The sequence below is a fragment of the Lepidochelys olivacea genome (genome assembly GCF_965140295.1).
Source record: "Lepidochelys olivacea isolate rLepOli2 genome assembly, chromosome: 17".
Classification (NCBI taxonomy): domain Eukaryota; kingdom Metazoa; phylum Chordata; order Testudines; family Cheloniidae; genus Lepidochelys; species Lepidochelys olivacea.
This window is the reverse complement of record NC_140427.1, coordinates 18,218,719-18,241,732: the sequence shown is the minus strand read 5'-3', so window position 1 is coordinate 18,241,732 and position 23,014 is coordinate 18,218,719. Positions and strand designations below refer to the sequence as shown.

The following is a 23,014-nucleotide window of genomic DNA, read 5'->3' as shown; positions in this document are numbered from 1 at the left end:
TATCAGGCACCTGACAATGACCAATACAGTCCCACCCTGTCCCTATTAGCAAAATGCAGAGGATTTTTAATTTTGGTTAGAGGTGTGGGCATTCAGCACCTCTGAAATTCAGCTCACTCTTATTTAGCTGTCCTAAATATGGGTAATTTGGGGCTGAGCCTATTTTGCTTCGGTTTCCCCCTCTGCAAAACAAAGATCATAAGGCCTGACTGGCTCAAGGGCATTGTGAAGTTTAACTTAAGGATGAAACTCACCCCTGTGCAGAGGATCCGCACAAGGGCTGGAGTTCTACATAGGCCTCACGCTGCAATTCTGCATGGGAGAGGGGAGGGGGAACATCACCCTAATGTTCGTGAAGGGCTTTGAGTTACGCAAATGGAAGGCAGCGAAGAAATGCAAAGTATTATTCTGAGCGACCCTCCCAAGCAGGTCGGGAACCAAATTGTGCAATGGGCAGATTAATGCTGCTCTCTTTGGGGTTGGAGGGCTATCTTGTTTCTGAGAAACCAGAGTCAAGACATCCCAGACCAGACCTCAGCCATTTTCAGGACCGCAGCAAATGCCAAGATGTCTCTGGGGCCACTCTCATATTTAAAGAAAAGGAAGACTTGTGGCACCTTAGAGACTAACCAATTTATTTGAGCATAAGCTTTCGTGAGCTACAGTTCACTTCATCGGATGCATTCAGTGAAGTGAAGTGAGCTGTAGCTCACGAAAGCTTATGCTCAAATAAATTGGTTAGTCTCTAAGGAGCCACAAGTACTCCTTTCTTTTTGCAGATACAGACTAACACAGCTGCTACTCTGAAACCTCTGACATTTAAGGCACACTCCGGGTTTCAACTGTTTCCCTGGCTTGGAGATTTATGAAGCACTGCTAATCAGTACGTATGCCGCTTGTCTGGCAGCTTGGCATAGCATTGTCTCCATCACAAGATTTAGTAACATTCTGGGGATGAGTGAAGTCTCCTAGCTCAGGAATAGGTTGCATTCAGAAGGGAGCGCCCTATCTAGGGCCCTTTCTTTTAATGTAGACAGCATTATTGTTTCAATGTTAACCATCTGATTGCTTGACGTACCTGACGAGAGAAGCAAAATTCCTCCCCATGAGCTACGCATGCTCCCCAAAAGCAGGATGGAGCAGTGAAAGGGCTAAACAGGAAAAAAGCTCTACTCTGCTTACTAGCTGGACAGAGACTGGTTTTACATCTCCTATTAGATACTGCTGGCATCCCAGAATAATCACTCTTCAGCTACATGGATGGACTAAGGGGGTGTCTATGTTAATTTAAAACTTTGGGCCCAGTCCTGGGAGGGGCTGAGTGCCCTCAACACTCACTGATCAGAGAGAGTTGATTCAATGGGACCTAAAGATGTTCAGCCCATCATGTGATCAGGCCCTTTATGTGCAGAGGAGTTTGTCTAGAGTAAGATGAGCTTCCTAGCATGAGTTCCCCTAGGAGACTCACCTGGCGGCCCTGCTGGTCCTCTCTCGCCAGTTTGTCCCCTGTCTCCTTTTGGTCCTGGTGGTCCTGGAAGTCCAACTGGTCCAATTGGGCCTGGGGGCCCAATCTGCCCGGGGAGCCCTGCAAACATTCAAATAGGAAACTAGTTGGAGCTTAGGACACTGGAGTTATTATACGCGCTAACGCATCAGAAAGCAACCCAAAGAGATTTTGAGAGGTACAGCTGACTCAGGGGAAGTTTCTGCTCTGTTTGGTTGCAGCAAGGGAGAGTGGTGTTGACCCCATGAGTGCCAGCTTACCAGCACACTGGGCAGGAGAGCTTCGCTCACAGATCGCAGATCGCATGCTGCAGACAGCAGTATCTATGCTAGTCAACAGATCATGCCCATTGGAGTGTTGATGCACAGGCCAGCATGCTAGCCAGTGCCTCCATCCTTGTGTTAATCTAAACTTGCAGTGGCCCCCCTCCCAAACCAGTACACCTACAAGGCACAAGGCAGGGGTTTACTGAAGTCCCTACTCCCTCCTTCACCTCCTTAACCCAGACCCAGCTTTTCGTCCCATACAAGTTTAATATGACATGATCCAGTTGATACCTATGTGAAAGCAGGTACTAGAATGACTTCCACTACCACAAAGAGATTGTCTATTACACATCAAAGGAGTGGTATGTCTCCTCCATTCATTTAGTATTTCATTACATCTAATATATGTCCCAGTTAATACAAACACTGCCCACGTCAACAAACACGTGTGACTGAACCAGACCCAGCGTGGCAACTAGATGTTACCCGTTTGTGTCATTGAGGAGAGTGCTGAACAAAAATACATGGAGATACTTGTAACACAGTGACCCCAGGTAAGTGAGTTACATAGCATATTCCTCTGAAACCCTGGGTAAGCAGACAGAAGGCACAGAGAGCAGGGTGTACATTGTACGCAAGCAGGAAGGCAGTTCTTCCTCTAGGCTCTAAGTTGTGGAAAGGTCGAATGGTTTAAATGTTTCTGCTGTTTCCTTTGGGCTGACAAAATAATAATAATGTTTATCACTTATATAGTCTAGTGCTTGATATCAAACACTATGTCTGTTCTTGCACACCAAGGTAATAGGTGCTTTGGCTATATATATATTTTAAAAGCACTGACCAAACACTGCCTAATCCTTGCAACTCCCCTGAAAGGTAGGTAAATGTTTTTGGCCCCAGTGAAGTTAAGTGACTTGCCTAAGGGCACTGAGCAAGTCAGTGTCAGAGACAGGGTTAGAAGAACTCAGGAATTCCTGGCTCCTAGATCTGTGCTACCAGGGGCTTTGGAATACTCAGAAAGAGAGAGAAATGCAAGCCACAACTTTGGGGAAGTTTAGTTCTGAATGTTCAGATTTAGGGTACTCGCTCAGGCCCAACTTTACTTGTAAATGTAGTGAATCGGAAAATAGAACTCTCAAACACACAGAGGGCAGGTTTCATTTTCATACACTTTTAAACTGTCAGATAGGGAAATCCCACCCTTTCTCTCCCCTCCACCACAGCTTGAGATCAGGAGAGGCACCAGCCCCTCAGACATCACTCCCAGCTGCCTCTGGAGGGCAACATGGGCTGGCCAGGTATCAGCGTCATGGCCTGTGCACAAGGGATTGAAGATCTTGCAATAAATGATGAACACATGAGATCTGCAGCTCCAAGAGCTTGAGATAAGCACTGGAGACCAAATCCTTAGGGTATGTTTATGGAGACGATATCACCATAGCTAAGTTGCTGTAGCTATGCTGACACAACTCCGTAATGTAGACGCAGCCGTACGCTGACAAAAGGGGTTTTCCTGTCGGTGAAGATACACCACCTCCCCCAGTGATGTCCAGGGAAGCATTCTTCGGTTGACATAGCTGCGTCTACATTGGTGGTTGGGTTGGCTGGGGATGTGGTTTTTTCACACCCCTGACCAACATAGCTATGTTGACCTAACGTTTAAGCATACACCAAGCCTGGGTTACCTTTTTGGCAGGTGTGGATCTGATTCCTATTCTGGGTATACTCATCCAAACTATCTGCATATCTTGGAGATGTTAACCACAAGAGAACAGGCTTTCATAAAGATCCCGTCCTTCTTTCTTTTATCTGGTTTGTAAATATTGACACAAGTATTTTTCTCACAGTGTTTTGGAACTTCCACTTCTTATCCCAGCTGACTCTGGGAATGAAAGGATCGGATCGGATCTTAAGGGTTTTTAAGGTGCCACAAGTACTCCTCGTTCTTTTTACTGATACAGACTAACACCACTACCATCCTAAAAAATTAAGACTATTTTATGCCATCAAACAGAGTTCTGATTTGATTTGAATGCAGAGCAAAGATTCGTGGAAGGTTTTTCATTTTTCCCTAAACAAGATTGTTCATCCATAGGACACAAAGGTTTTTCAGTGTCTGACAGGGCCAGCCTCATGGATCTGGTACGGGAGTCATCTAACATGACAAGAGCATAGGCCACAAATTATATCTCCACGTGGTGCCTTGGCATCAGCAATATTCAGAGCCCAGGGGCCCAGCTCCACCAATATTTGGGGCTGGGTGTCTGTCCTCCTGTGCCTCCCCTGAAGTGTCCCCCAGCCCTCCATGCGCCTCCCCACCTCTGCAGCTCCATGCTGCCTCCCTGCAGCAACTGCTGCCGCAGGGTCCTAGCGCCCCCCATTCTCCCTTGCCAGGGCAGACTGACTGAGCCTGCCCTTCCACCTCAGACCCTTCCCTTTTCCGGCGGGACCCTCCACCAGCACAGGGGGGGCCCCCGCCCACAGTCACCCGTCCTGCCCCATGCTGGGCAAGGAGGCAGCCCCATCCCTCGCCCCCCAGGGAGGCTACAGTCGGGGGCAACAGCAGGAGAGGAGGCGCACGCAGCTCCCCCGGGCACCCACCACGGGGGAGGGGAGGGAGATTCCCTGGCCTGAGAGGGGCCCTAGGAGCACATGCAGTGACAGTGGTGGGCATGAGTGTGCTGCTGGGGGCGGGAAAGGAGGGCTCCTCCCCCAGAGCTCTCGGCAGGGAAAGGGCTGGGGGAGTCCCGGAGCAGCCTGCCTGCACCCCAAACTCATCCCCACACCCCCAGCCAGAGCTTTCATCCCCCACACCGCACCCTCAACCCTCTACCCGAGCCCTGAGCCTCTCTAACACCACAAACCCCTCATCTCCAGCCCCAGCCAGAGCCCTCATGCCCCCGCACCCTAACCCTCTGCCCGAGCCCTGAGCCTCTCTAACACCCCAACCCACCCAGCCCCAGACAGAGCCCTCACCCCCACACCCCTACTCTCACCCTGAGCCCCTCCCATACCCCAAACCCCTCATTCCCAGCCCCCGAGCTCTCACCCCCTACACTCGCCCTGAGCCCCTCCCACACCCCAAACCCCTCATCTGCAGCTACACCCCACAGCCCTCACCCCACACATCACAGCCCTCACTCCCCCTCCGCACCCCCTCCCATCCCCAAACTCCCTCCCAAAACCTGCACCCCCTCCCTCCACACCCCCTCCCACCCCCACACTCCCTCCCAGAGCCTGCACCCTGCACCCCAATCCCCTGCCCCAGCCTAGGGCCTGCACCCCAGACCTCCTCCCTCACCCAAACTCCCTCCCAGAGCCTTGGGCAGGTGGGGGGCAGAGTTTGGGCAGGGGTGGGTTCTGGGCACCACCAAAAATTATACAACCTGCTGCCCCTGGACAAGAGGATATATTTGGCAAGCTTAGGTAGGTGTGCATTGGCCCCTTTAAGAAAAGAAGGCCATCCACGCAGGGCACTGTAAGCAGCCACTAGACCATGTACTGAAGCTAACATACACACACACACACACACAATTCTGAATTGTTGTCACTGAGAATTCCTTCCTGCACAGAGGGAGGAATAAAAAATATTGACTGTTTTCAGGCACAACGCACTGAGCTTGGGTCAAAATATGCCCTTGATCATACAAAATGGCCTCAATCATCAAGTTCAACCATTATAATTCAACCCTGTTAACTTCTGCAGACCAAGAGCAATCATTTGCTGCCAACAGCCTCAATCGTGCTGTTACAGAAGAGATTTAAAGGAGATGGCACTTATTTCCCTGCAGGTAGAAAGTGCTAATGGAAGGACCAGGAGCTGCAGCACTGAGTAATATATCAGACAAATGCTCAGCCCGGTGACAAATGGTGTTACCGGCTCAAAAGAGACAAATGTTTAAAAAAAAAAAAAAGATACAAGAAAAGAGAAAACAAAACCGATGGGTCAGGTCTGTAGCTAGGATAAGTCAGCGTAGCTCCAATGAAATCTTTCGGTATTGATTTACACCAGCTGAGAATCTAGCTCAAACCTTGAAAATGATGAAAGCCAGAGAAATGAAAGGAGAGGAAGAGGGCTGTGGAGGCATATTGGCTAGGGCACCAGAGTAGGACTGAGAAGATCTGGGTTCTACTCATGGGTCTGCCATGTGACCTTGGCCAACTCTCTGTGCCTCTTTCTTTTCCCATCCTTTGTCTTGCTTGTCTATTTTGATTGGAAACTCTTTGGGGCAGGGACTGTCTCACACGGGGTGTTTGTTTGTACAGTGCCTAGAACAACGATGCCCTGATCTCAGTCAGTGTTTCTAGGTACCTAGCTATTTGTAATACAGGTAAATCATCATCATCAGATGTGGGTTTCTTTTTTCACTCTGTAACACACTTGCTAGCTCCTTTTGCCTCCAACTATCCACCTGGAGCAGCAATTTTATCCCTCCTTGTGCAGCTGGTATTTTAAATTCCCCAACATCTGAGGACAGATGAACGTCTGCCCTGGGGAGTTAATGCCATGCCAGCAAGAGAGAGGTAAAACCCAAAGAAGAAACCCAACCTCTCTGTATCTACAGGGCACCACATCACCACACATCTCTCTCTGGCGCCTCCCCCACCCCAAGTTATAGGAGGACTCTCATTTGAAGCTCATGATCTTGCCTGCATTCCTGGAGGCACCATACATACAGAAATGAACAACATTTTGTGCTTTGAAAGGGGAGAAATAGATACACCAATCACTTTCTCTGTGGCACTAGCTGTTCAGACTCTAATTAAAAGAGCAGGAGGGTGGAGAGGAAATGCAGATGAAAAATACGTCTCCCATTACCCACTAGCTAAAATCTGAGTCTTTTTTTTAATCCTCAGTTAAATACAGGCCTGTTGATTAATGAGCTGATCAGAAAGTCCAGTGATGCAGCTGTCTCAACAGCTCTAATTGCTTTTAAAGGACTGTCTAGTTTAACTCCTGTCAGTCAGGGAAGAAATATCAACCGCAGTAAACAGTAGCAAGTTTTTCTGGATCTTAGCCTGGAAAGGTCTCAGTCAGTCAACGCTACAAGGTCATTCTGAACCATTCCCACTGTTCAAAGCATCGAACCCAAACCCACTTCTAATGGGAACCACCCTTGGAAAAAACAATGGCAGTGGCCTAGGCAGGAGGTAACTTCCCAACACTGTAAGAGCACAAGGAAAAGTATCATGCCCATGGACCCTTGAAGTGGAGTAAGGGAATTTAAGTCAGGTGGGTGGAGTCTTCAATCTTGTTCCTGGACAGACACTGATAAAATGAAGTGCAGGTGCAGAGAGACCCCGAGAGCAAAAATAAATGAAATGGGGAAGAAGAAATGAGCACCTAATGGACGCTTGGGGAAACGCTGCTTTAATTCAGTTACTGGCAACTGTAGTTGTCATGCTAAAAATACTTTGCAGAACATATCGTTAGAAAGCCTCCCTTCCCTGTTGTGGCATCCTGTCCAGTTATAAACAAGGATTACATCTGGTCTGCGTTGGCTGCATCCGTGCTCCGAGTCTGCTGCAGTCATGAAGGGCTGCCATAATAAACGGCTCTGACAAATAAAGGAAAACATAAACCAACACTAGGCCCTGTGGAAGATAAGGAAGAACGCTGGGAGCCGGGAAAGCAACTGTCAGACAGGGCCTTGGAAGTAGAAAGTGAGGATCTTGAAGTGAGCGTGCCAAGGTCAAAGAAATACAATGCTAGGAGACCTGTCTAGCCAAGACAGCCGAGCTGAAGATTTGTTGTAACTTTTTTTTTTTGCACACCACAGGAGGGATCATAAAACAGCCCAAATCTGTTTATGCTCAATTTAAAATAATATATTGCATTGTGCCACAGATTTATCATTAACAGAACATCTTTCCTGTTAATACATCAATGGCCTCCCAATCCAGGGCTCACTGCCAGAGAAGTGCTACAATCTGAATACAATCGATGAGCATTACATGTCCTTTCTAGGGTACCCCCAGGGTCTCTAGATTTTTCAGGAATGTTTCACAGTGAAAATCCCCATCCATTGTGTGTAAACATTTTCCTTACAAGACACAGAAATACCTACTGCTCCTAATGCAAGCTTAGCGTCAATGGAACCAGGAGTCAGCTCTTAGTGATTTCTTGGGCCAACACAAACACACAGTTTAAGAACAGACCACTAAGGCTGGCAAAAGGGGACTGGAATGTTCCCCCCCAAGGTTGGCCACTTTTTTCCTGGGATGCAATGCTCTTCCCTGCAGAGGCTGAGGCGCATGAAAAAGAAGCAAAAAGCTCCTCACTTTATATAACAGCATCCTCACCAATGCAAGAACAGTAATAATGGGTTTTGAGGAAGTCATATCCAGCTCCCCTTGGCTGGAAGGATGGGGTGGGGGGGAGATTGTGAGGGGAGGAGATTAAAGAGGAGAAATAGGAGTAGATCCTGCAATGTTCCAGAAAACAGTACAGGATTTAGTTTCATTTTTATATTATGCAGTTCATCTGTAACTCATAGATCTCTTCTTTCAGAGAGAAGGAAGAATGCAGTCCACAGAGCTGAGCTGCACAGACAAACTGCCTAAACTGTGCACGCAAATCCCACGTTCTACTAGAGTGACAGGTAGCTGTATCCGAGTATACCATTTTGGACGTGTGAACACAAGATCTGTGCTCACAATTTAGCAGAGAGAGACTTAAAGCAAACCCCTCACTCACCCTGAGCTCTGGGGAAGATAAGATTCACAAATGGTCCTTGCAGCTATGGCAGATCAAATCAAACCCAGATTTGAATAGCTTCCAGCACTGGGGAAGTGTGGCTCCAGATCTCACCATCACTGGTTCTATTCCATCCCTCCAAGTTAGGCTGAGACTTCTGAAAACACATCTCTGTGGGGTTTGTTTTCTCTTTGTAATGTATATTTTCAGCCAGGCTGAAGCTCCCACTGCTTTGCTGCGGGTGCAAAGATAACTGCAGATGCAACTCTGAGGACCTGGGCCAATAACCCCCCAGTCTGCAACTGCCCTAAGGTAGCGGGAGGCACAAGTGCTGGGACTGGTACTTGCAGTTCCCTGTAGGCTCAAAAACATGGGCACAAATGTCATGTGTGCAACTTACATCTGCCTTTTTGAAAACCTTTTCCTATAACTCCCACTCCCGATAGCTAGAAAGAACAGGAAATATTTCACTCTGAGTCATGGATGTGCTCAACCCCAAGGCAGTTTCTAAGACCACGTTGCACTGAAGCAACTTATTCATTAGTTATCACGCAGAACTCACAATTGGATTTGTACTGGGCATCTGACACTACAGAAGGCAGTCAGAGTTAATGCCTGGCTATATGCTTACCAGCTGGTCCCACCGGCTTCCTCAACACAGTCCCAGGATTTACCAGGGGAATAGCATCTGGGAGCAATTCATCATACCACGTGGCTGTCGTCCTCGTGATTGGCAGGTCATTCTCTGAAGGGAGGGTGCGCTCTGCAGACTCGAGCAGAAGAATCTAAACACAAGTCACAGGAAGAAAAACGTAATTGGGCAAGATGGCTCCATACTCCAGAACGCTGGATTCAGAGAGGCACTCAGCACTGAGGTCAATGGGAGGTGCTGGGCAATCTCAGGGTCAAGTCTATAAGTGACTAGAGTTTCAATTACTGCACTCCAGGGACTCTACTGTGTGCCCTGAACCCCAGTGGGCTGCACAGTGTATTGAGGTGTTTGCAGGGAGGTGCTGAGCATCATGCAGGATTGGGCCCTTAATGAGAAAAGCAACATGTTGTCAGTGAACGACATTAGTATTAGTGGACGGAGCCTTTCACCGCTCTACGTCACTTGTATAAATGCAGCTCAGGTCAGTAACACCATGCTGAAGGGAGGCTTGGCAGCCTGTATGAAATTAATTTCGGGGCCTGAGAACTGGCACCGGTTGCAATTTTCAAGATTCTGACAACATTTTGAAAGTTGAAGAGGGGAATCTGGACATTTTCCCTGATTTTCAGACACAGCTCAATTTTGGAATTTAAAAAAGGGGGTGTGTGTGCAGGGGGAGCTGGGGAGAACACAATTTTTAAAACGGTGGCAATTTTTCCTCTTTTCTCCACACAACTCAGCTCAGTAGTAAGCCATAGTACGCAAAATGCCAGCTGTAACTTTGAGTTAATGGATGCCACTTCCAAATAATTAACAATCTGATGTTTTCTGGGTTTGAACCGTTTGGGCTATTTAGAATGTAGACTCCTTGGGAAAGGGGACCAGTGCCATATCTCCCTCTGTGCATTATACAGTGCCAAGTACACTAACATCACTGTAAATACAATATTACTAGTATTCCTCTACGGCACTATAAACAGAGGCCAAGAGGAGGGCCACAAAGTCAGTGGGAATTCAGCGCACTTAGCATCTGGCAGAATCAGGACCTAATTTCCCATAAAAACAGGGGTGGGTGGGGTCAATCCACAAGATTATATCTCCAGCAGAATTTTCTTTTGAAATACCATGTTGGGGCAATGGCTCAGTGCTGACCTGGAAAAAGTCCTGCAAAACAACGTAACGGCCCTTCCCTATAGCACCACATTTTTCCCTTGTACATCTCCTAACCACATAAGGTACGTCTACACAGCCCATGACAGCAAGCCTCACAGACTTGGGCTAGCTGGGCTTGCCCATCCCCATGTCCCAAGGCTTCAGAGCATGAGCTCCAGCCCGAGCCACAACTTTTCAAAGCGCTGTCTACACAGCTATTTTTAGAGCACCAGTGCGAGCTCTGCCAGCCCAAGTTTGTCGACCTGGGTTGTGCAGACATGCCCACACTGATTTAGAGCTCAAGAAAATAAAAGGAGTACTTGACTCAAAGCTAGCCTCGAAATCATCAGGAATTTTTGAGCCTTTATGTGCTGCGTTGATTTTTACATAATAAAGTCATGGTGTAATTTATAAATAAGAATGATGCTTTTTTTTTTAAACTTCCAAAAATTATGGAGTATATAATTTATTGAGTACAATGTATGGCGGGAGCCAATAACGCGACAAAGCCAGAAATGACGAACATTCTGCAGAACACATTAGTCTGACAAGGGCACAGCAGAGACTAATTAAACTGGGAGCTAGGTTAAGTGCAAAGAACTGAACCTCTGCTGGCACGAACTAGCAGAACGCCCTCCTTGACTTCAAGGTCATTATTCACAGGGACTGGTGTCTTGGTTTCTGAACATTAGGTTGATGAAGAGGGAGGCAGGAAACCACCATCAAGAAACGAGGCCACACTGACCCCTAATTTAACTCCAGTGCCTGTGGTTATGTTAGCCCTGGGGTGAATTTAGTTCAGTGGGCCTGTTGCACTCTTTTTCTTCCATCCAATTCTTTTCTTGTTCCAGTTTTGAAGGAACTATGGTCTCAATTTAGAAAAAAAACACTTAAGCACGTGCTATAATTTAAGCACACACAAGTCCCACTGACTTGTGATTTAAGTACATGCTTAAGTGCTTTCCTGAATCAGCATTTATCCTAGTAATTCCCTTTCCAAAACTGTTGGATAACGTTGATTTATATCTGTTTCCACCTCTCAACACAAAGGAGGCTGCACTTCAGCACTGGGGGAAATGATGCGATCTCTACACGAACTAAGTGCTCTGACGCTTGTTAGAGGTGCTATGTTAAAGGAACACATTTAAATCAATAACAACAACAATTTTAGGTGGGTATGCAGAACACAGTGAAGTGGGGGCATCTAGGGCCCTGTACCATTGCATTATTAGCGGAGCTGACTGAGTTCTACCAAAGTTCACGTCTGGAATGGAACAGTTTTGAGTCATTTTTGTGGGTGATAATAAAAACGTGTTACCACATAATCAACACAGAACAGTGGCAATGGAGTCTTTTGCATTAAAACAACATGTTTTAAATGAGTGCTCTGCTGATAAATGCTGTAAAGGATTTAAGGTGCGTAGCTCAATAATTCTGAACACACTGTTCCACATTGACTGCCTACACTTAACAGTCACTAAGACGAGCACTGTAGTTCTAAGTACGTTTTCCAAAACTGGTTTGGGCTCAGAGGACTCAACAGCTTAGAAGTCCCAAAAAGTTGTAATGTAAGATAGCAAAGACTTGAGCCAGTTGAGTAATACTCATTGAATAACTTGGACAGATTGTGTCATGTTCTCTGAGCAAAATATTTGGTGTAGTAAGCTATATAAAAATCTTTCACTCAGCTATAGGGCTGAGCTGGAAGTCGTACAGAATTTGATGGAGAATAGCGTCCTTGCTATAGAATTTTGAAACCAACCCGTGGAATTCTATAGCAAGGATACAGTTCTCTGTTCAGTTCCATAGCTCAGTTTCAAAATTCTAAAGAAAATCAATGAGTTTCTATTAAATTCTGTAGATGCCCAGAGTGATTTCTATAGGACCCTACTGGTTTCATGCCTATTAAGTTCCAGAGGACTTTCCCTTGAGGGGACAACATAATTAGTATGATCACAAACAATTTCACAGATTTCATTACAGGTTTAAAAGATAAATTACTTCATGAACAATAGTTGATGGCAACTTTTGACCCAAGGCAGCTCTGAAGAAAAAGGTTTCTGGCCCATCAATTATTTGTAATCTCGTTAGCTGTTCTTGGGAGACAGAACCCTGAACTCAGGTCGCAGGCAAACGATGAGCAAACCATGAGGTAAAGTCTATCCCTGTTCAGCAAAGCACTGAAGCATATGGTTACCCTTATAACTTCTATAGCAGGGGTATAATTCTCTATTAAATTCTATATGCTGGTTCAAAAAAGACCGGCAGAACGGATACCATTTACTACAAAGTCAATGGTATTTCATGAGGGGAAGTCAGAACAGAATAAAACTTGGGCTAATGAGCTGGTTTGGGTGCAAAACCGGACAAAGCTCAGTGGGGCTTGAAACTAGCCAAGTTTAGACAGACACTTAACCCCTGTGAATCTAAAGCACCACATCTCACATAACTCTGTACAGGGACGTTGGAACAATTTGTATAGTGAGGGTGCTGAATGCCAATGAACCAAACTGTAAATCTTGTATATGATGGGAACCACTTCAAGCCTGGTACTGGAGTCCATTAAACTACTGCATGTGGAAAGGATCCAGTAATCCTTCAAATGCCACGCTGAGAGTTCACTGCAGAGCTCAGAGTGAAATCAGATTTGCCTCCATAATTTTAAAACACCCCATAAAAATATACCAGAGCTATAATCTCGCTTCCACCTCCCCAGTCACAGCGTTCTTCTTTGCCCAATTTAGCATCACCCTTCGAGAAAGTAACACAGTGCCCAAGCTCTGCCACCGTGAGATGTCAGACTTGTGAAAGCAACATCTGATCTCAGCAATGGCTCTGACCTTAGATATCTGCTTGTGATCAGGTCTGCACTATGACATTTGACACCAGGTAAGTGAGGCTGGGAGGGTTGTGTCCGCACTCTCAATGGTCATACTGCCTTGTGACCTTTAGCCTCAGTTTGCCACTAAGAGGAAAGCGACACAACAGAGGAGCCACAATAAGAACCTGATTCATCTCTTACTTAGCATGATGTAGCTCATGAGTAACTCCATTGAAGTCAATGGGCCTGATTTTCCTCTTACGTCAATGTAAATCAGGAGAAATTCCATTGGAATTTCACCCCAGGGATTAGAGTGAATATTTGCACACATGGGCTGGGATAGTCAAAGGATTTAGGTGCCTAACTCCTCTAACGGCCTTTGAAAATCCCTCCCAGGACACCTTTTATCTAAATCAAGCTGGAATTTGTCTGTGAAAATATTCCTCTGCCTTAAAAAAATTCTTGGGTGTTTTTCATTTCCCATATAACAGCCCTGCAAAAGCATCTACCATCCTAGGCACACATTTCCTTGGCAAAAGTAAGTTGTGTGTTGTGGGTGAATAGAAATGTTTAAGGTTACTTTAGAGAAATTTTAATACACATATTGGGGGGGGGGGATATTTTACAGTGCAAGACTGGTTACAGAAAGTGAATCACAACATTTGCCAGCCACATGGGACAGTCGGAGAGTCACAGGCTCAGGGAAAGGATTTCTCATCAAGCCTGAAATTTATAAGAAGTGAGGGCTGGGAATTATTAGGCTTTAGGATGAGAGGTTTTGCACTGTCATTCTTAATTATAGTAGTACGTGAGAATAAGAGGTAGGCCAGATCTGAACTTCCCCAAGTTGTCCCAATCTGGAGGATAAATTCTGCTTATTAGCAAGACCACAGGAGCCAGTTGTGTCATTCACAAATGGCTCTTGATCCAAAGTTTGAGTTGTTCAGAACTGGGTTTTGGTTCAGGCCCTCCCTAGTTAAAATTAGTCATGAAATTGTTCTTTACCCTCCTGGACATTTGTTTTACATTAATTGAGCTGCAGAAGCCTCAGAAGCTCCCGTTTTAAGACTTGTACAAAGGTGGTTTTAAACCCCATCCTGATTTTCATTCTTGTTAGGAGCAATAGGCAAGATATTAAATGAACTGCTGACTGGAAAGTTGCCTAAAACATTCTTAAAAGTCACGGCATTGTTAGAAATAGAAATGTGGGATCTGGACCCGGGCAACGGGAATCTCAGGGATTTACTTTACCACCTCTTTGTGGGGTGGCATACCAGGTACATTATGAAATGTTCACCACCAGTGTGTGTGACATACAAGACCTGGAATATCCATGAAACATCAGCACTTAACAATAGGACCCAATCTACTTTACCTGTAAGCATCCTTGCCATACAACAGAGGAACAGGATTTTCCATTCTAGAGGACTTGTGAGCACGGTTATAGTACTATATGGGGATATTCAATCTCTAGTATTTATGACTACCGCTGTGTTACAGTGGGAGCTAGTTTCATTTTATATCCTTCAAGGGAAGAGATGAACCCCATAAAACATAACTGTCGTATGCATTTCTTAAATCTATCCCCCCTCGGAACAGGTCAAGAGCACTTTAACATCTGTATTGTAATTGTCATTGTTTTTTTGTTACTATGGCTCCACATAATTGTACCTAGTAATTAAAAAAAGATAGGGTTATAAAAGTGGAGTGTGATATTATATTCTAAATAAATAGGGTAGATTTCATGTAGCAGAAAAAAACAACAGTGTATTGGTCTAAAGTCTATACATGTTTAAAAAATTTCCTTTAACCTTTCACAGACTTCTGGGCAGGGTATCGCCTTACAAGGACTGTTTTCATGCAGAAAATATGCAGATCATTTATCAATCACACAATGAATCAGTCAGACACAGGATTTGTAATGTATCTCTTTGCATTTAAATCACCGTGAAATGCCACAGACTTCTTAAAAGTAGCGTCAGGAGATAAGAATGGGTTATATCGACTCGCATCAAATATTGCATTTGAACAATCACCAAAAGATGAGATTAATATCACACTATCTGCAACCCTTGGATAGAATTTGTGAAAAGATATGGATGTATAGCAGAATAAAACAAATGGGACCTTTTTATGTGATAATACAGATGTAAGTTGTCTGCATGCCTTACAAAAAGAGAATAATGTATTCAAAGGAGGCAATAAGACTGCATAGAGCTGGATTCTGCTCTCACTCACTCCAGTTTTACACCCTTTAGACTTAAGAGATTTAATCAAGGTACAGTTGATGGCAGAATTCCGGCTCTGTGTTTTTCTAGCTAGTGAAAAGCCTGTACTATGCATTGGGGTAAAAGAAATCCCACTCCCAAAAGGCTGGTCGGGCACAATTGGAATCTGGTCTCATACCGATGTGAAGTAGGAGTACCTCCGCTGAGGTCAAATCATAGAATCATAGAATATCAGGGTTGGAAGGGACCCCAGAAGGTCATCTAGTCCAACCCCCTGCTCAAAGCAGGACCAATTCCCAGTTAAATCATCCCAGCCAGGGCTTTGTCAAGCCTGACCTTAAAAACCTCTAAGGAAGGAGATTCTACCACCTCCCTAGGTAACGCATTCCAGTGTTTCACCACCCTCTTAGTGAAAAAGTTTTTCCTAATATCCAATCTAAACCTCCCCCACTGCAACTTGAGACCATTACTCCTCGTTCTGTCATCTGCTACCATTGAGAACAGTCTAGAGCCATCCTCTTTGGAACCCCCTTTCAGGTAGTTGAAAGCAGCTATCAAATCCCCCCTCATTCTTCTCTTCTGCAGACTAAACAATCCCAGCTCCCTCAGCCTCTCCTCATAACTCATGTGTTCCAGTCCCCTAATCATTTTTGTTGCCCTTCGCTGGACTCTCTCCAATTTATCCACATCCTTCTTGAAGTGTGGGGCCCAAAACTGGACACAGTACTCCAGATGAGGCCTCACCAATGTCGAATAGAGGGGAACGATCACGTCCCTCGATCTGCTCGCTATGCCCCTACTTATACATCCCAAAATGCCATTGGCCTTCTTGGCAACAAGGGCACACTGCTGACTCATATCCAGCTTCTCGTCCACTGTCACCCCTAGGTCCTTTTCCGCAGAACTGCTGCCTAGCCATTCGGTCCCTAGTCTGTAGCTGTGCATTGGGTTCTTCCGTCCTAAGTGCAGGACCCTGCACTTATCCTTATTGAACCTCATCAGATTCCTTTTGGCCCAATCTTCCAATTGGTCTAGGTCCTTCTGTATCCTATCCCTCCCCTCCAGCGTATCTACCACTCCTCCCAGTTTAGTATCATCCGCAAATTTGCTGAGAGTGCAATCCACACCATCCTCCAGATCATTTATGAAGATATTGAATAAAACCGGCCCCAGGACCGACCCTTGGGGCACTCCACTTGATACCGGCTGCCAACTAGACATGGAGCCATTGATCACTACCCGTTGAGCCCGACAATCTAGCCAGCTTTCTACCCACCTTATAGTGCATTCATCCAGCCCATACTTCCTTAACTTGCTGACAAGAATACTATGGGAGACCGTGTCAAAAGCTTTGCTAAAGTCAAGAAACAATACATCCACTGCTTTCCCTTCATCCACAGAACCAGTAATCTCATCGTAAAAGGCGATTAGATTAGTCAGGCATGACCTTCCCTTGGTGAATCCATGCTGGCTGTTCCTGATCACTTTCCTCTCATGCAAGTGCTTCAGGATTGATTCTTTGAGGACCTGCTCCATGATTTTTCCAGGGACTGAGGTGAGGCTGACTGGCCTGTAGTTCCCAGGATCTTCCTTCTTCCCTTTTTTAAAGATTGGCACTACATTAGCCTTTTTCCAGTCATCCGGGACTTCCCCGGTTCGCCACGAGTTTTCAAAGATAATGGCCAGTGGCTCTGCAATCACAGCCGCCAATTCCTTCAGCACTCTCGGATGCAACTCGTCCGGCCCCATGGACTTGTGCACGTCCAGCTTTTCTAAATAGTCCCTAACCGCCTCTATCTCCACAGAGGGCTGGCCATCTCTTCCGCATTTTGTGATGCCCAGCGCAGCAGTCTGGGAGCTGACCTTGTTAGTGAAAACAGAGGCAAAAAAGCATTGAGTACATTAGCTTTTTCCACATCCTCTGTCACTAGGTTGCCTCCCTCATTCAGTAAGGGGCCCACACATTCCTTGGCTTTCTTCTTGTTGCCAACATACCTGAAGAAACCCTTCTTGTTACTCTTGACATCTCTGGCTAGCTGCAGCTCCAGGTGCGATTTGGCCCTCCTGATAACATTCCTACATGCCCGAGCAATATTTTTATACTCTTCCCTGGTCATATGTCCAACCTTCCTCTTCTTGTAAGCTTCTTTTTTATGTTTAAGATCCGCTAGGATTTCACCATTAAGCCAAGCTGGTCGCCTGCCATATTTACTATTCTTTCGACTCATCGGGATGGTTTGTCCCTGTAACCTCAACAGGGATTCCTTGAAATACAGCCAGCTCTCCTGGACTCCTTTCCCCTTCAAGTTAGTCCCCCAGGGGATCCTGGCCATCCGTTCCCTGAGGGAGTCGAAGTCTGCTTTCCTGAAGTCCAGGGTCCGTATCCTGCTGCTTACCTTTCTTCCCTGCGTCAGGATCCTGAACTCAACCAACTCATGGTCACTGCCTCCCAGATTCCCATCCACTTTTGCTTCCCCCACTAATTCTACCCGGTTTGTGAGCAGCAGGTCAAGAAAAGCACCCCCCCTAGTTGGCTCCTCTAGCACTTGCGCCAGGAAATTGTCCCCTACGCTTTCCAAAAACTTCCTGGATTGTCTATGCACCGCTGTATTGCTCTCCCAGCAGATATCAGGAAAATTAAAGTCACCCATGAGAATCAGGGCATGCGATCTAGTAGCTTCCGTGAGCTGCCGGAAGAAAGCCTCATCCACCTCATCCCCCTGGTCCGGTGGTCTATAGCAGACTCCCACCACTACATCACTCTTGTTGCACACACTTCTAAACTTAATCCAGAGACACTCAGGTTTTTCTGCAGTTTCGTACCGGAGCTCTGAGCAGTCATATTGCTCCCTTACATACAGGGCTACTCCCCCACCTTTTCTGCCCTGCCTGTCCTTCCTGAACAGTTTATAACCATCCATGACAGTACTCCAGTCATGTGAGTTATCCCACCAAGTCTCTGTTATTCCGATCACGTCATAGTTCCTTGACATCACCAGGACCTCCAGTTCTCCCTGCTTGTTTCCAAGGCTTTGTGCATTTGTATATAAGCACTTGAGATAACCTGTTGATCGCCCCTCATTGCCAGTATGAGGCAGGAGCCCTCCCCTCACAGACATTCCTGCCTGTGCTTCCTCCCGGTATCCCGCTTTCCCACTTACCTCAGGGCTTTGGTCTCCTTCCCCCGGTGAACCTAGTTTAAAGCCCTCCTCACTAGGTTAGCCAGCCTGCTGGCAAAGATGCTCTTCCCTCTCTTCGTAAGATGGAGCCCGTCTCTGCCCAGCACTCCTCCTTCATGGAACACCATCCCATGGTCAAAGAAACCAAAGCCTTCTCTCCCACAATGGTGTAAAACCAGATAAAGAGTGAATTAAGCCAAGCCTAGAGCATCTGTTATTTTTAGAATTTTCTCCCCTCTCCACTCCCTTTCATCACCCATTCTGAAATTATTCACCTGGCCCCCTTTCTGATTCTCCTTCCACCTGTTTTTTCTCCTCTTCCCAGGATCCTTTCTTTAATCGGCAATAAACAGATCGGGAACACGATACCTGAGCACGAGTCAAACTTTCAAACCTACAACACATAATTAAAAAAACGAATACCACCTACCTCTTATAGAGTGTTTTTCATCAGTAGAACACAAAGTGCTTTGCAAAGGAAGGTAAGACTCATTATTCCCATTTTACAGATGAGGAAATGACTTGCCCAAGGTCATCCAATAGGCCAGTGGAAGAGACAAGAAATAGAACCCAGGTGTGCTGAGTTCCAATCCAGCATTCTAATACTCTCTGCCAAACAGCCTTCCATTTGAGTGGGCTAAGCGTTAAGCAAAGTGAGGTCACCCATCTCTAGTCTGCACACAGCATAAATCAGAGCTGAAGCAGGAGAGCAACCCGACTTTCCATCATTTTACCCAACTCTTCCTCTGCGTGGTCACAGTGCTAAACGTGACAATTCTGGACCAGGCCACTGATAGCACAAGGCATTTTGAGAAAACGAGTGAAGTCTACCTCATGCTCTCACCCTCAGATAGCATCTAACCATTTCGCCTTAATGACTCCTGTGTTTATTTCTTGGTTATTTACACCTGATGCCAATCCACACATCCCTCATTACAGATTCAGTGGGATATTTTTGCAATCTCTAATGTCAATCCAACATGCTGGGTGAATTGAACGCCTCTCTTACAAAGTGAAAGATGGCATAAACTTTCGTTACATCCCCCTTTTATAGGTTCTGCAGACCCACAGAACTTTGCTGTACTGCTGACCACAAGTCCCTTCACTTACTGTCTGATAAATAGAGGGAGTGGGGAATAAACCAGCTTTCCATACCCATCATGCCCTGCTGGGCTTTTCTCTGGCGTCTCCCCAGTACCCGGACATGCTAAAGGAAGTGTTTTCTTGCTCATGGGACTAGCACATTAGTGGTGACCATCACAGCCCGTCCAATCAGCATCCACCCAAGTACACAAAGCATTCAAAGCCAGCTTGCATTAGCCATTTGACCTTGACCTTGGCTCTGCACATCTTGGCCATTTACACAAATTAGAGACAGGAGAGGTCAGAGGCCTCACCCCTTTGGTCTCCGAAGCACCGGCCAATTTGAGACAGCTGATCTTATCCATTCCTATTCCATGAGGTCACCGCAGCCATGCTGTGCTGGAACTCTACCGGGAACCAAAATCGGCAGTTATTCATGAGCGACCTTTACTTGATTTACAGTCATTGTTTCATTGCAAGTGCCTCCCTTGCGCCAATGCAACGCCCACATGTGTGTTGATTTTGGTTTGTCACAAATAACCTAATTAATTATCCCCAAGTTTTCAGCGCACACACACACACACACACACACAAGTCCTTCAGCTATAGCATATACACAGCAATGGAGTAACTTCTAAAGCTGCTTGGAGATCTAGCCATCTTCCGTATCAGAGTTAAGGCTGTGGAAGGGGATTCCTCCTCCTGAGGAGATGTCACCCACCTTGCAAATGCTGCAGTTAGCGGTAAGTGACCTCCAAAGAGTTAGGAAATTCCCCGTTTGTTCCAGAGAAGTCTGAAAGAGAGGAGTCAGGTCACAGGGACCTTTTTGCTGCCCAGTGTGTGTCTTCTCTCCCACACTGGCTCTGGCAACTCCCTCTGCTTTCCAACTCATGATATTTTCTTGCATGGGTCAGTTGTTGGTGACTTCTGCTTTGCCTGGCACCCAGTTGTGCTTCCACTCATGTTTCATGTGCTATGCAGGCCGTGGAAAAGCGAGGGAAGAGAAGGAATCGGAGCGTCAGAGGGAGCTCTGCAAAGCCAGTGCCAGTGAGATTTCTGGGGACCTCAGGGGAGTGGGGAAAGAGGAAGATGAAACGAGAGGCGGGCATGGGAAGAGAAGCGTGAAGCATGGTGGGAAGTGGAGGAAAGAGAAGGAGGTGTGACTGACAGAGGAATTGCTGCCCGCAGCTTATCCAGGTCCTGTCAGTGGTGTGGGTGTGTCCACATCACCAGCCCACTCCTCTCCAGGAGTCACTCGGATCCTCATTGCTCTTCTCTGCCAGGGATGCATGGCTAGAGAAGGGAGCCAAATGCTGGACAGGGGAGCTCTCTGTTTCACACACACAAGGGAGCACTAATCATGGGTGAGACGGGCATACCGGCAATAAGCAGCTCTCCTACACTGCAAGCCAAGTCAGGGGTGAGGAAGAGAAGATCTGGGCTGAATATAGGAGGAAAAGCAAAGCAGCAGATAAATTCCAGATCTCAGCCTAGTCCCGGACAGTTCCCTCCTCCCGGAGCACTAAGCTAATCTCCCTTAAGCCTGAGGCTAAAACGGAAGTCTGGCTGTCATGCCAAGCCACCCAAGCCCAAAAGATCACTCAAATCAAGCTAAAAATCTCAGAACAGCCTTTTGAGAGATGTCCTGTTACCTCTGCCTCTGCACTAGCCAAAAATACAGTGACTGCAGCCTCTTTTGTAGTACTTGGGTGCTTCTGTTTCCAGCCAAAACCAAGTTCAGAGGGACACAAAAATAAACAGTTAAACCCAATTTTTCTGAATCACAACCGAAGTTCACTTCAGATGCAGCAGCGAATGGAGATTCGGAGAGGTTTTTACTTCTTCTGATTCAGTTCTGCCATCTCTAAAAGGAAGAGCGGGGCCAAGTCAAGGAAGATAACTGGCCGAGCCCTATTCATAGGAGTATAAAAAGTCGCAATTTTAGCCTCATCTTTTCCAAACCCTTTTCAAGAGTACATAGCAAAACTCAGACTAGCTCAGACTTCTGCATCGTTCCACTATTAAAAGCCTGCTGCCAAAAGACTTCTATTTTTTGCAGCCCTGGTCAAGTGACCTTTTGCAGTGCTGTTTGTGTTGACACACAGCATCTCTTGGCTCTCTCCAGAATCGTTTCTTCTCAACTTCTTCCTTCATCTAGTGCTGGACCCGATGGGGACCCATCCACTGACTTCAAGAGGCTTTGGATCAGGCCCCCCCCACACACAACGTGATTCTGCTCTCCTAGCAGTGTAAATCTGGAATAATGCCACTGAAATCGATGAAGTTAAACTGGTGTAAAATCAGCATAAGTAAAAGCAGAATTGGGCCCATGGTAGGTGGATTAGGTGCCAAATCACCACTCCTGGAGAGTGAACAGATGCAAAGAGCAAAGGAATAACATTCACAGAGATTAACCACAATCCAGGTTTATTCCCAATTTCTCTGTCTCCCTTTGCAATTGGGATGGGGTTTCCTTCAGCCATTTTCCTGTTGTGTCATGATGGAATGTAATATTTTAACACAAGGCCATTGTGTTACATCAATACATGGCAACGTTGCTTCAAGCTGTCATTGTGGTGAAATGGTGAAAAATCTGAAAGAAACCATTCACATAAAATAAATAGTCTCTCCAAACTGTCCAAAGTACCCAGGTTTCCTTTGCTTTCACAATCCAGTAAAATGTAACTGCGTTAAGATCTAGTTACAGGAGAGCTGTGTTGAAAACTCAAGTCTTCCAACCAATGTGAAGAGACGTCACAAGTGAATGCTCACTTTAAAATCATGCGGCTAAAATAGAGAATGACCGCGCTCCTCTTCCAGGCTAGAGGAGCCTTGAGAGACAGCGTTTGCTCAGCATTACAAGGTGCCAGGGACTGCAAAACACTGTAGCACAATACACAAAGATGCCATGTGTGATGCCCAGGATCAACTGAGCTGAGACGAATCAATGCTGCTGAAATGTCACCGACTCTCCCAGCTAGTCAAGTCTTTTGTTCTTTCTGTTTATTCAACAGACTGTCCAGCTATTTGGAGACTTGGAAGGCCACAGCTTTCCTCAAGATTCCAAAGCAAGAATGCAGTTCTTTTGGCAGGAGGCTGTTGTTTAATTATCTATGACTCTGAGCTATCCAAAACTCAGCACTCAAGAGGGAAGGGGAAGAGGGGTGTTGTTCTGATGGTTTTGGTTGGGATTCAGATATTACCAAAATCCTTTGATTACCTTCTAAATGGGACGCAGGCTACATCTTGGCACTGGACTTCTCATGCATCCACCTCCATGCTAACAATGTCAGACGATCCACAGGGCTAGCCACTAGCATGCTATGTTCTCTGGCTGAAATCTCAACTCATCCCTCTTAACTTCAGTTCAGGTCACAACCTGAAGGCTGCAAATCCAAGAGTTCTTTAATGGGACAGCATGGCAGTTTTGTC

At 46.2% G+C, this 23,014-nt stretch overlaps 1 protein-coding gene across 3 annotated transcripts in view; it reads right to left on the bottom strand.

Annotated features, from left to right (window-relative positions):
* COL26A1 (collagen type XXVI alpha 1 chain) overlaps nt 1-23,014 on the bottom strand; it is a 221,085-nt gene that overhangs the window by 32,897 nt on the left and 165,174 nt on the right. For all 3 annotated transcript variants that reach the window (XM_084650887.1, XM_084650889.1, XM_084650888.1), the window contains exons 5-6: nt 9,099-9,252; nt 1,469-1,585 (exon numbers count right to left, since the gene is read on the bottom strand). In XM_084650887.1, coding sequence (XP_084507013.1) covers nt 1,469-1,585; nt 9,099-9,252 — 271 coding nt within the window. The remainder of the gene's footprint in view (nt 1-1,468; nt 1,586-9,098; nt 9,253-23,014) is intronic.